Source organism: Ambystoma mexicanum, chromosome 1q (assembly GCF_040938575.1).
Source record: "Ambystoma mexicanum isolate Mex_15411 chromosome 1q, UKY_AmexF1_1, whole genome shotgun sequence".
In the NCBI taxonomy this organism is placed as follows: Eukaryota; Metazoa; Chordata; class Amphibia; order Caudata; family Ambystomatidae; genus Ambystoma; species Ambystoma mexicanum.
The window spans coordinates 898,566,910-898,580,818 of NC_090922.1; the positions used below are offsets into that span (position 1 = coordinate 898,566,910).

The following is a 13,909-nucleotide window of genomic DNA, read 5'->3' on the forward strand; positions in this document are numbered from 1 at the left end:
GTTGCAGATTTTATTGAATTGATTGTTTGTGTTGCCCTGTACAGTGCTGGAAACGGAAAACATTTATTGGGGAACGATCACTTCTTAGTAGGTCTGGGGCGGGGCTTTGGAACAGGAGGCGGGGCCAAAGGGCTGGCCCCCAGCCAGTTTGCCAACACAGTATCTCTATGTAGAACCCAATCCTGGTAATTTGAATACAAGAAAAGATCATTATGGGAACAACATAATGTTCACAATTCTTACAGTGATTCATTAAGAAAACATTTTAAGCAAATAATGCACTCTTCTGTTTTGATTGGTCACAATATTCACGATAGCAAAGTGGTGTATATAAAATGCAGGATATACATACCAGTTTGAGCAGCTGCAAACCTGTATGTGAGGCTTCAGAACTGCGTGTTTTCCTTGGAGAATGAGTTTGGAAGCAGAAGCAGTCTGCACAGATGAGACAAAGGATCTGTTAGAGAGTCTGTGACCCCCTGGGTCTGGAGGACGGGGCTCCGGCATAATATTTTGGTTGGAACTCCGCTCCGTCTTGTTCCGGTCCATTTCCGGCCCCCTGACACATTGGCAAATACACCTCACTGTGGGTCCGAAGCAACACACAGGTTTCCGAATCCTTGGTTCTACCACCTCTAGTTATTTCAGTTTGTATATGGTACACTTATGTTTCATACTCCACACCTCTGCTTTTGGACCTTTTTTGTTTTAATACTGTTCCAATGTATTACGGAGCAGTCTGCTCTCAGCCATGCCAGAGAGACGTGGCATGCTGTAGCACGTATTACATGGCTCGCCTGGCTTCCAACCCTACTGAGTTATGGAATGGACTTTAATGACGCCTTAGTTTCGGTTGTGGGGGCTAATATGAATGTTAGAAAGAAGAAAATCATGTGTTTTCACCAAGAAACATGGGTCCCAATGTAGGTCAAGTCTGGGTGCCACCGATCCAAGCCGTTCAGCGTCCTCTGCTCAGGCGTACAGTGACCGCAAGCACCTGTTTCCACTTTCAGGTCTGCCGCGTCATGTGCGCTGCATCCTCCTGCGTGCAGCTAACAGACGACCACATTCCGCACAACTGATGTGAAATGCAGTTCAGTCCAGTCACTCTCAGTTTCCCGATGACAACAGTAATTGGCGGTTTGTTTGCACCACCACCAATCAGCCGAAACTAAAAATTATGAGCACCAGAATTCAAAGCGATGGCGCGCGTATGAGTGTCTTTAAAGTGGACATGCATGAGCAGGCTCTGCGTGCCCAGCACTTGAGTGTGTTTAAAAGTCAGCCGAAAGTAGTTTGTCTGTGTAGTACTTTGAATTATACTTTCTGTTCCAAGTTTTGTGCTGAGTGGGAAGAGCAGATTACTGCTGACTCATCAGCTGCAAATATTTCCGTATGGCCGAGTTATACGTAGCTGGTTACGAGAGCGTTCTTCGTTCAGTCACAACAATTGCCACTGCTGGCAGGAGCCGGGTCAGTACACCGACTGGTACGGAGGTCTGCATCGAGCTGTGCAGACAGAGCCCTGCCTCTGCTGGGTCAGCTGCTGTCTACTCTGGGCTGCTGCCTCATCCGGTCTTGCGCACTAACATCTGAGCTCGCACGGCACACAGAGGCAGCCGCGAAACAGTCTGTCTCTCTCTCCCCGGGAGCCGCTTCCCAGTGCCATGTCAGGCGGCCCCGGGACCCAGCGAGTGGAGGAGATAGAGAGAGCGTCTGGGCCCCCACTGCACACCCCATTGCCCAACACTCTGCCACTGTGCGCAGAAGCACTAGAATTTGACGAGGACGATGACCTGGAGGTGTTCAGCAAGGTAGGGTGGCTGAAGAGTCCAGCTGTTGACCGCGCAGGGACTCCCCAGAATTGAGCATGTGTCCGGGCGGGGCACCCGCCTGCATTTTATCAGCTCTTGTACTGTGCCCTTTGGGCATTAATAGGTTCATTTCATGCATGCACTTCCAAAAGAGCAGTGGGATGCCAGTTGTACACATCTATCTGTCCGCCAACAGAACCAAGCGAGTTCGACTGGGGCGCCACACGTCTCAGCGGGCCACAACGTATACGGCACACCTGCAAACTCCCCGCATTTAGGAGAGGTCCCTGGTTTTGAAGCATCAAACGATTTCATTTCAAATGTTTTTCCTCAGAATTCTTAACAATCTATCCCTCCTTCCAGGGCAAATGAATGGTCATATAAAATACTCCTATTCCTGCAGAAAACACTCCCGTGAGTGATCCCAGATGTTGCCACGCATGCGTACACTTTTCCGCCTCTTGTTAGCGTACCCCTTGCCAGAGCTGCTATTAGTTTGTTAGGGGCTTGCCCCGCATAATACAACCATTGGCCATAACTGGCGTGTATTATGTTGTCCTATTCCAGAGGCCCACAAGTGTGTTACTGAGTTGGTTAATGCATTCCACTCCGAGACCCGTGTGTATGTAACGTGCAGGCCATGGATTTCAATAGCAGATCCGCACTCTGCATTTCATCCTTCAAAAGGCTCTTCTGTGAGCTCCATTGAGTCAGGTAATTGTTACAAGGAGTGCCTTAAGTGGAAAGGAAAAACGAGCCGGGGGGCATCATGGGGGCGTGGCCAAAGGGCGTGACGAACCCCGACTTAACGGACTACTGGCAGCCCTTTGCAGAGATCAGTATCAGTTCTCCCTGGGTGAGAGGGCACTGATTTCTGTATCTGTTAACCAATGGAAGGCCTGGTGGGGGGACAACAGCCACATTTGTTTTTGCCTTGATGGTGGCGCTATCCCTTGCCAGGCATTCCTTTGGGTAAGAGATCTAGCTCGGGTGATCACTGCATCTCTTAGCTAAAGGAATGTCTGACAGCACCATTACGGATGAAAACACGCAAATGAGCAGGTGCTTCAGGCTTTAGAAACAAAAACTCGGCTTCCTGCGGCCTCACCCTTTCTTCCATAATGGTGCCGCTGGCTTACAGGCATCGTTTGGTTAAAGGGATGCCTTGCAGGTGCCGGCGCCATCATTATGGAATAAAGTCCTTTTTTTCTAATGCCTAAAGCTCTTGCTAACATGAAGCTCTCGCACATGAGCGAGTGCTTCAGACTTTAGAAAAAAATCCTTGTCCTTTAGCGGCCAGGGCCCCGCCTCACAACCATATTTATGAGCCTGCCCGGGCTCTGCCCCGTCTAGCTCGGCCCACTTAAAGTCCTTGTTAGATGTTTACTCAACGCCATACTTTGACTGTTATGTTGAGTCGTTGACTTAAATGTGTAGTAATGGTTGACCCTCCTTTGTGTGGCTTTGTTTTTTTTAAAACATTTTTTTAGTTTGTGCTGATTGCTCTATAAACTGAAACTGTTGCATCCGAGTGCAGAGAGGGAGAAATGGCATATGAGGGGGTACACAAAGCTTGTAGGTGTTGTTTTGGTTATTTGCCAAACCATTGACTGCCCATGACCCTACTAATCCCTAAGGCCATTCCCACCCACTTCTTCCCCTCCCCACCCAAACCACTGCCTCATGGGAGCTCTTTGAGCCTGCTATATTCAAGTCTTGCCATCAAACTTTGGACTCTAGGTGCTTGCCAGTGTTTTTTGCAACAGTCTTCTCAGGATAAATGACTTAATTGGAGCTGCAAACATGCCACTGGTGTAATAAAAATGTCTTATCCACCTCTGCCTTCAGCCACTCGATTTATAAGCATTATGTGTGTTCTTTGCTGCGGTACTGTTAAAAACAGGCATTGGCAAAGCCAACAGTTTTGGCGTGTGTACACGTTTTAGGCAATTGCTAGGCACTAGAATTAGATGCCCAGGGACACGCACCATTTTCTCACATGCTACCATCAATGGGGGGTTAATACCGCTACGGCGGTGTTTGGCAAGTGCCTTTCCACATGCCTATGCAAATGCCCAAACTGTTGGCATTGCCAATGTGTGTTTTTATTCACACTCTGCTCAGCTAGGCCTCCCCATACGGATGGGGGAAAAAGTGACAATACAAACCTACAGGGCCTAGCTCTAGATGCAGAGGCGCACAACTGGTTTTGGCAGAGAGGCGAATGTACCCTACATGCTGCCTACAGCAGCCTTAACATTAAATGTGTTTGGGGAGGGGCAGTAGTCAGGCGGGCCGGTGGACAAGAGACCTTTTCAAACCCAATTTGTATTCATCGCATGGCCTGAATTTCCCCTATTTCCCCCCCCCAAACTGCATGGACGTGGTCCTGCTCTAACTCCCCCACCCACCAAATAGCATATCTGATGAAACTGCATGGCCCTGGTCCCCCTGCTATTCCCCCACCAATGACATGGCCCTAGACCCCACTAAGATCCCCCACTAATGGCATATACCTGGTCCCCTCCAACCCCACAATTCGGGAGGCCCATGGCGTGTGTAGAGGAATGCCGGGAGGTAGCGCCACAGCTTTCAGACGTGCTGTTTTGTCTGTGTCCTGGAGGCAGTAGTTTGAAGACAATATCTGGAGGGCAAGGTCCTCTTTACTAGTTCTTTGTTTGCAAAGCGAGTTTTTTGTGTGCTCATGTAACCCGTGCAATGGCTCTTAAACCAAATTCCTACAATAGCCTACAGTTGATGAATTTGCGGAACAAGTAAAAACACATTAATTGTGAGACATAGAAAACCGTTTGTCAAGCAAAACATGTTTTATTTTGATGAGTCGCATGTTTTATGTACACAGTGCATAATAGGAAGCTGAATGCCGTTTAAAACTTAACAGAAAAGTGACCTTTTGCTTGATATTATGACTCGGAAGAGACGTTAGACACCAAGTTTGTCCATGTCATGTCCGAGTAGTACCGTGTTGCCTTTCCTTCAATTCTGCCGTTTATATGAAAACATAAAAAATACCAGAACACAGAGACTCGCACAGATTATGATGTGCTTCTCACACCTGTCATGGTTGGGTCGCTTTGGTTATTAAATTGCTGCGCACGCCTCCATTTTTATTTCACTGCGACCCATAACCTGTGAATACCACATTCATACTCTGTTGTCTAATGTCGCGTGTGAGCAACCCATCTAATCACCTTCTAGTCCCTGCACTTCTGCATTTACAATCGGTGGGGGGCACAGGGTGGGGTCATTTTCTGTTCTAATGCATCTTTTTTTACCAGGCTCTCACACTCTCGTAAATACTCTTATGGCCACCTTCTATCGGCCACCTAAACAGTTCACTCTTTTCCTCTTGGAATGGGCTGACCTAATCTCCTCTCTACTCCCCCCTCTTGGGTGACCTCAACATCCATCTGGACTCTCCCGACTCCTCAGGATCTTTCTGAAACCTATGCGATTCCCACTCCCTTTCTATCCTACTTTCTGGCTCCACACACACAGCGGGCCACACTTTGGAAGCTCTCATCCCCACCAACATCCCTCTCTCTATCCTCTCACTACCTCTCTTTTGGACGTACCACTCTCTTCTCTTTTCACACTTGAAGCTCTCCTCTCCCCTTGCAACAGCACACCCCGCAAAGCCATTCGGATTCAAAGTCACCAGACCCATGAAAAGTGACAATGGTTGCCTTTGCCTCCTACTCCTGCGGCAGTCTCCCACCCTGACACAGCCCTCGCCAACTTCAATCTCTCTGTTTCCAAAACCCTTGATACACTTGCCCCTGTCCTGAGGGTCCGACTAAAGCCTTCCAAAAAAGTGCGACTCTGATCGGGCTGCTCTCAAGCGCAAGTGTAGGGCAGCTGACTGGAAATGGAGTACATCAGGAAGACCCTCTGATAAACTGGCCTCCCGCCTCCTTCAAAGGCAATATCGACTCTTTATCTGCACCAAGAAAATAGTCTTTATTCAAGCCTGCATCTCGGTGGCATTAAACAACACAGCTAAACTAAGTCTGTAAGAAACTGGCTAATCCTGCAGCAGCATCCTCTTCTGTCACACCCACCCAGGACCTCTGCTCAGCCCAAGCCTCTCACTTCTCCTCAAAAACCTCTGACATCCTTTCCTCTGTCACTTTCACACCACATCACATACCAACACCTCTGGAGCCTCTCTTGGCCCCTGCACCACTTCTCCTCACTTCTCTCTCTCTCCCATCGCACCTAATGAGGTCGCCAGACAAGTTCGGTCTATGAAGGCTTCATTCAAACAGGTGGACCCCTGCCCCTCCAAAACCATTAAGGACAACATTGACTCTCTCGCTCCAGCCTTGGCTGATATCTGCAATCTCTCCTTTGCCACTGAACGTCTCTCAAACACTCCCTTGTGCACCCTCTGCTTAAGAAACCCTCGGCGTCCCCTCCATTCTGGCAAACTACCTCTCCATCACCCCTTTCCTGGGCAGACGCCTGGAGAAGCTGGCTATCCCTCAGCTCACCCTCCACACTGAATCTGCTGGTTGCCTCCACGACCATCAGTCTGAATTTAGAGCATCCAGAGGCATAGAAACTCTAAACACCTGTGAAGACCTGCTCTCAAATCTTGACACAAACACCCCCTCTGTCCTCATTCTTCTTGACCTCTCCTCAGCCTTTGACACGGTAAACCACAACATCCTGATTGTACGTCTCGGTGACACCCTGGGAATCACAGGTCAGGTGCTGGCATGGTTAGCCTCCTTCCTTTCCGACCACCCATCCAAGGTAGAACTTGGATCCTTTCTCTCTATCACTCTTTCAACCTGCGGGGTACCTCATGGTTCTAACCTCTCCACATGGTTCTTCAATGTCTACATGGCTGCCCTTGCACATGTGATAGCCAGCTTCACCTCTAACTTCCAGTGTTATGCGGATGACACACCACTCTCCTTCAGGCTACCCTCAGCCACTTCCTCTACCTCGCTCCCATCTGACTGACTGTGTCTGCAATTCAGCCATGATGTGCTGCAAACAACCTCTGCCTCAACGCCAGTAAAACTGAGATCGTTCGCATTGGGACTCCTTCTCCCACTTTCCCACTCTCACTGTGGCTGGCCTCCCTTGGCCCTGCACCGCACCCACCTGTGAGGCAAAAAATCTCAGGGTCATCTTTGACTCCACTCACATCTCGGACATCTTTAAAAAATGCAACTACCAGACGCACCTCCTCAGAGGTACTCTTCCTTTTCTCACCTTCCCTCAGAGGCTCACTTCACCAGAGCCCTGGTTCTCTCAAAGCTGGACTACTGCAACAACCTCTTTCTCAACCTCCCCGACTCTGCTTTGTGCCCTCTGCAACTCATCCAGAACAGAACCGCAAGACTTATCCTTGGCCTCAAGCCCGCGGACCGCATCCCTCTGGTGCTGAAATCCTTCCAGTGGCTCTCCGTGGCTGCAAATATCAAGTCTAAGCCCCTCTGCATTGTCCACAAGGCTTTCTGGGGCCTGGGACCCACCTATCTGCATCAATGCCTTTCTAAATACTGTCCTTCTGAGCCCTCCTCTCATCTACCTCCAACCTTCTGCAAGGGAGCTGGTCCTCTAAGCAGAGATATGGAATAGCCTCCATGCCGCCCTCCATCTTGAGCCTGATCTCCTTAAATTCCGGAAACTCCTTAAGACATTGCTCTTCTCCTCTTCCTTCTTTCTCCCTCTGCCCTGCTAACCTCTCTCTCCGCTCTATCCCTCTCTCCCTCCCCTTCCACACAGCATGCTGACAGGCCACCGGGCGTACCTCAGTCTCACAGGTCCCTGACACCCTTGCCAGTCCTCCAGCACTTGCCTCAGAACCTGCACTTGCCCCGTTGCTACTGCACTTGGCCAATGAGAACAACTTCTCTCAGCAATTACCAGTTCCTCACTAACTGGTCGCACTTGTTTACTCCCCACTCTCTGCAATTATGGATCCCCCTCTCCTGTTCCTACTGTGCACTTGCACGATCTAAACGCACCATTCCTCAATATCATCTATCATTTCTCCCCTCCTGCATGGTTGTGCCCTATGCTCTTGGAAAAACTGCAGAATAGTCATCAGACCTATTTGCTTTTATCTACCCTGTTAATTGTATTTATGCACTTACTCTGCCTGGGCTGACTTGTATCGTTCAAAAATTCAAAGGCTTTGAATGACTGTTGTTTTTCTCCCCATGCTCCCCCCCCCTCTTGAGCGCTTTGAAACACTTGTCTTGTGTTGCGCAATCTCAATGTCACTAGGCCTAGTAAGATTGTCTTGTCCTCCCCTTGTCTCACCTCCCTTGAAACACTTGTGTATAGGCGCATTATAAATACCGTATTGTATCATATAATAGGCACTATACAAATAAACATTATCATACCATACCATTTGCAAAGCACTGAGATGGTAGTGTGCAGTACTCAGTGAGGAGCCCTTCACCCCTTCGTATAATAACCTGCCTCCACCACTGATTTTAATGCCAAAGCTTAAAGTATGGGTACAAGAATGCAAAGCGCCAAAACCAGAATCGATTCCAACAGATTGGAATAAACAATCATACTATTAAAATGATTAAACTCCTTGTCCAATTTTGGTAACGTGTGTGGAACGGTGGGCTTACCTCCTCTAAAAGTTGTGTATCGTTGGTTAGTTGCAACACAGAAAAAAATACAATTATTACCCAATTTTAATAGGAGTGTCCAGTAAAGGCTCTATAAAAATATCGACTTTAGTAATATCACAGAACTCTACCGACACTACGCAATACAAGCCACCCTGTAAAGAAATGTAGAGGACAAACAGTTTCAAATAAGGAAAAGGGATGCACTCTGGATACTGACAGCAGGGTAGTCGGTATGGTTAATAACCACAACAGTTTAAGGTTTCTTGGCTCCAGCACGAATGGAGCAAAGGGTCTTAACATATCTCTATGGGCCTTCTTGGCAGGACCAGAGGGACAGAGACGCAATGTACCTTTTGCTGTAGGTGTTCGTGGTGCTTGACAGGATCGAGTCGGCTTCAGGGTGCTTTCCAGGCTTCTGTGAAATACTTGGAGATGGGAGTCAGCTGCAGGTATCGGGTGGCAAGACGGTTCGGCAAGCAAAGCTTGATGAATGGCTGCAGACTGGCCTACGTGGCGGCTCAGTGTCGGGAATCATTGTCTCTGTGCTGATTGATGGTTCTGAAGCACTGGAAATGACATTTCGGGTTTCTTTATGTGACTGAGCCTTGAAAACGGTCAGCGTTGCAGTCAGTTGCGGATTGAGGTACTGCACTTGCTCATAAATGTCCCTTAAGGCGGACGGCAGTAGATGCTTGTTGTTGAGGCACTTCTCCCAGCTTCTTCAATGGGCTTGTGTTGTCCTCTAAGGCGGATGGCCCACAACTGTGGAGTGTGTTGCAATCAGCTGCCTTGTCCTTTGTTTCTGGTTCAGAGACCTTCTGGAACTCCCTGTCCAGGGAGCTTGATGCAGAGGCTATCAGTGCACACTGTACTGGCTGGGTACCGGTTCTGGAGTGGCCAGTGTCTCCTCTGAGTTCTTGACTCCCTCTGTTCCCTGAGAGAAGTTTAGGGGAGGAGTCTTGCTACCCGCTTTGGATATCCTGGCCTTCCTTGACTGGTGGAAGATGTAAGGCAGACTATAGCTACAGCCAGGGTCGGAGGTTGAGTTCTTCTTTCTTCTTGTGAAGTCATCAGATCTGCCTAAAATGGGGCTCAGCCCCTCTTTTAAAGCAAAGTGGGCCATAGTGCTTGGTGTAGGCTAAGCCTACCTTAGTGAACCAATCCTTGGGTCCCAACAATCTTCTGTATGCGTGAGGCCATAACCAGATTGCTTTGCAACAGGAAGGGTAAAGTGGTGAAAACAGGAATTGAGGGTGCCCCAAAACCAATATGGCAGAATCCTCCTCTCAACAGAAAGAGGTCTCGGCTCGCTCCCTGCAATACTAAGTCCCACCCATTTGCTTTTCTGCTGTGTTCAGAGTCTCTCTGGTTGATGGTCCTCTGTGTGGTTCCTGTTAAAGCGGCAGGTTTCCCTTGAAGATGCTGAGACACCAGACTCTTTCTCCTGCAAACCACATTCTCATACGTTCTGAATTGGGTCCCCTAGCAGGTTACACAGGTCTATGCATTTGTTGTGGTGTGAGCATAGGAAAATGTGTGGATTAGCCCCACACATTTTCCTGAGGTCGGTCTGCCATAATCCATTCAATTGAATTCCTCACAGCTTCTCTTCTATTCTAATCGTACTGACATTTTCCACACCATTTGATGCTGTGGACCAGCCATCCCTCTTACAAACCATCTCCTCCCCTGGCTTTACAGGCACTGCACTCGGTTGAGCCACTGCTACCTTTCGAATCACGCATTCTCCCTCTCCTAGAACTGTAACACCTCCTCCCCCAAACTCCCTACCTTTTGGGTCTCCCCTTGAACCCCAAGGATTCTCCTGGGCCCACTCCTCATCACGGTCAAATTCCTTTCCCTCAGTAATTGCATCTTTTCTCGTTCTATACCACCTCTTTGCCAATGACCTCCAGATATTATTTTCCTTCTCTCAAAGCATCACCGGCTGCCTCACAGTCATCCATCACTGGATGGTACTATGTTGGCATGATGCGGAACTCTTCCAAAATATATATTACTGCTGAAGCTTACTCTGGTCTCCCCTCAGCAAAGTTCTGAACTTTACAACTTGTACCGTCTACTTTTCACCCCACCTCTGCCCACCACCACCTTGCTGTCTGTCTACATAGAAAACTGCACTCTTTCAATTTTTACTTATTGTCTTCAAATCGATATTTGGCCTTGTCCGTCTGCATCTCTTTATACTCTCCCTTTTGTGTTCTATGTACCTCCACCCTTCTAAACCTTTACACCCCTGAACCTCCTCCCACGTCTTCTTCCATGCTTTCATCTCTGCAACACCTTCTCCCCTGAAATCAAAACTATCCCATCCCTTGAAAGATTCAACATTAAACGGAGGCACCATCTTCTCTCCAGTGAAGGGGCACTGCCACCCACCCCAAATACCTCCTTTCCACCCGGCCACACGACTCCACTCCAATTTATGTCGTTCTGTAAATATGTTTACATGTGTAACATTAGATGCTGTTGCACTGGGCCTACACTAATCGCGTCTTTTTCCAAAGATGTCATGCTCTTCATCACTAGCAAATTACCCTCAACCTATTGTAAAGGAACTTTATCCTGGGACTTCCTCTCTCTTCTGTATTGATACGATGTCCCCATTTGTACTCAAAATGACACCTCAACCTTTAACAAATACAAAGAATAGTAATTGTGAACATTTATATATTTCGCCCCACAAAGGTAATTGTTCTTGGCTTACTTAATGCTACTTTTTGTAATGTCATTACTCATGAGGCCATTGAGTACTACATGTTGTGATGACACCCACTGCAATGTCCTTTTCTTTTAACTTCGCTTCTGCAGATGTCACTTCTGCAGATGTCAGTTCGAGTACAAATTAGGGGGCTCACGTATCTTCAGTCACAAAATGCCTCAGAAATCGAGGGACCATCCGTGGAGAAAAAAAAATCTAACCTGTCTGTGCTTTTAAGCAGTACTTCAACTATAGCGTTTTATATAATCATTTTTCTTTTATGATGTGCATTTACTTAGAGTATCTGGAAAAGGTTATTTTCTCTCTCAAAAGAAATCCCTGGTAATAATTGATGTTTGTATACAATGAAATGATTTAGGGTGTAATTCATGGAATAAATGTGCGCTGAAATTTGTGGCGGAAGCATGAAAAAGCCAGCGCACGCGTGCGTTTCATGGAAGGCCCTGCACATGTTTTTCCTGGGATGTGCGCCAAATCTGCGCTTAACTTACTTTCCAAACGCGTGCGCGACAGGAACGGGGAAAGCGCACAACTTCTCGCGCACACACCTAAAAAGGGAGTGGGACACCGGGAATGGGGAACACAAAATGTAGGCATAACGTGGGAAGTACCGCTGGGAAACGCACGCAACGCCCACAAGCTAGTGAACAACACGTATTCATGGAATCAAATAGGGAAAACCTGCGCATGTTAAAACACACGCACAATTACGTCCGCCGCACGAAAGCAGGCGGAAGCGCCTCTGTGCAGAATAAAAGTGCGCGCAAACAACAAACAAGCATATATAGCTACGATGAATGTCCTATTCCTCACAGCAGTGATTGCGGGACACCGCAGGAAGAGGAGGAGAATAGCCAGGCCCCGCATTTTTTTTTGCCCAGGACCAGCCTTTTTGGGATGCCTGATGACCAGGTTTATGGCAGGTATAGGTTTCCACCTCATATCATCCTAGAGCTGGTCAGGGAGTGGGAGGATTAACTCACATCACCCACCCTGTGCTCCCAAGCATTGAGCCCCTTGAAGAAGGGGCTCAATGTACTGCATTTTTTTGGCCACTGGGTCATTTCAGCGGACAACTGCCATAGTGGGGGGTGTCTCACAGCCCATGCAGTCACGCTGCCTACACCAGGTGTTGGCAATCATCACTGTGCGCCCCTCATTCCGCAGGCACATATACATGCCCAGAACACCTGTAGAAAGGCAGGCAGTGGTCCTGGACTTCTACAGGGGGGCACACTTCCCCAAAGTGCTCGGTTCCATAGATTGCACCTATGTGGCCCTACGTCCACCTAGGGCCACTGAGCAAACCTATCGAAACCGCAAGCACTGGCATTCCATCAACGTGCAGGTGGTATGCGATGCCAAGGGAATCATCACCTCTGTCTATGCAAACTATCCAGGGTCCACCCATGATAGTTTCATATTCAGAATGTCCGCCCTGAGCTGGGCCCTGGAAGCTGGGAAGCATGGCGACACATGGCTCCTAGGTGAGTAAAAATGCCTGTGCACATGCATGCATGTCACACACAGACAAATACACAAGCCCAACTAATGACAACCATTATCACCTTACCAGGGGACAGTGCTACCCTCTGAGCACCTACATGATGACGCCAATACGGAACCCCACCACACCACCCCAGGTAAGATACAACGCCGCCCATATTGCAACCTGGGTCATAGTGGAGCGCACATTCAGAGTGCTCAAGTCACACTTCCGCTCCCTTGACTGCTCTGGTGGACAGCTACTATATGCACCCCCAGTAGTGTGCAGGATCATTGTGGCAGCATGTGTCCTGCACAACGTTGCAACACGGCATGGCGTACCGGTGGACAAGGTGGTGCCTACACATCCCCAACCACATGCGCGGCTGCTGCGCATGGGAGGGGAAAGGGCATGTGGCGAGGCAGCCCGTACCCAGCTTGTGGCCACATTTTTCACCTAAACTCCAACCCCTGCGGAGTGCACACAGATCTGGCACATACCAGGTCACAATCGGTGATGAGAAAGGGACAGTTAACTGTCACAACCTTACCACCCTGAGAATGTGTCCACGGAAGTGCCACATCGTGTGCATCCCTAGCTAATTAAACACAACCAATCCCATGTGATCAAAGGGAGCACATGCAAGGTGCTTCCCCTCCCCCCTCCTCCCTTGCTAAACAGGGCATGAAGTACTGGTATGCCACCCAAACCCTCCCAACACCCCTGAACCCCGTCTGCCACACCATACCATGGTATGCAACAGCAAAACATCAAACCATATGCACAACACATGACACAATAGTCATGAAGTGCCACGTGAGAAATGTAAATGGGCACCAGACAATTACACCTGACACGGAATCTGAAGAAATGACTGACCAAAACCTCACACCATGAAAACAGCGGCACAAATGCATGCCACCAGTGGTGCAAGCAACAAAAGTCAGAATACATGTTGCCATGCACATTGGTCAATTGAAAATTGGCATTTCAAACACTGCTCACTGGACAGCACAGAGAGTGTGCTTTGCATTGGGGAAACCCCTTGCGCATCATTTGAAAAAAAGGCATTTAACCAAATAGTACCCTGTCATGTATGTACACGATCAATGACTTGAAAGTGAACATGGATTGTTGGGACACAGCATACCTGAGAAGGCAATCTGGGTGCACGTGTGTGCATGGTGTCAATGTAGTTGGGGTGTGGGGGGCATTGCCTAAGTGTATTTGTCAT

At 48.5% G+C, this 13,909-nt stretch overlaps 1 protein-coding gene across 2 annotated transcripts in view; it reads left to right on the forward strand.

Moving 5' to 3' along the window:
* The first annotated feature begins 1,450 nt into the window (after positions 1–1,450).
* SNX7 (sorting nexin 7) overlaps positions 1,451–13,909 on the forward strand; it is a 305,876-nt gene continuing 293,417 nt past the window's right edge. Inside the window, exon 1 of one of the 2 annotated variants that reach the window (XM_069641532.1) lies at positions 1,451–1,814. In XM_069641532.1, the coding sequence (XP_069497633.1) occupies positions 1,668–1,814 (147 nt within the window). In that variant the 5' untranslated portion in view covers positions 1,451–1,667. The remainder of the gene's footprint in view (positions 1,815–13,909) is intronic. The other variant, XM_069641533.1, reaches the window with a different exon arrangement.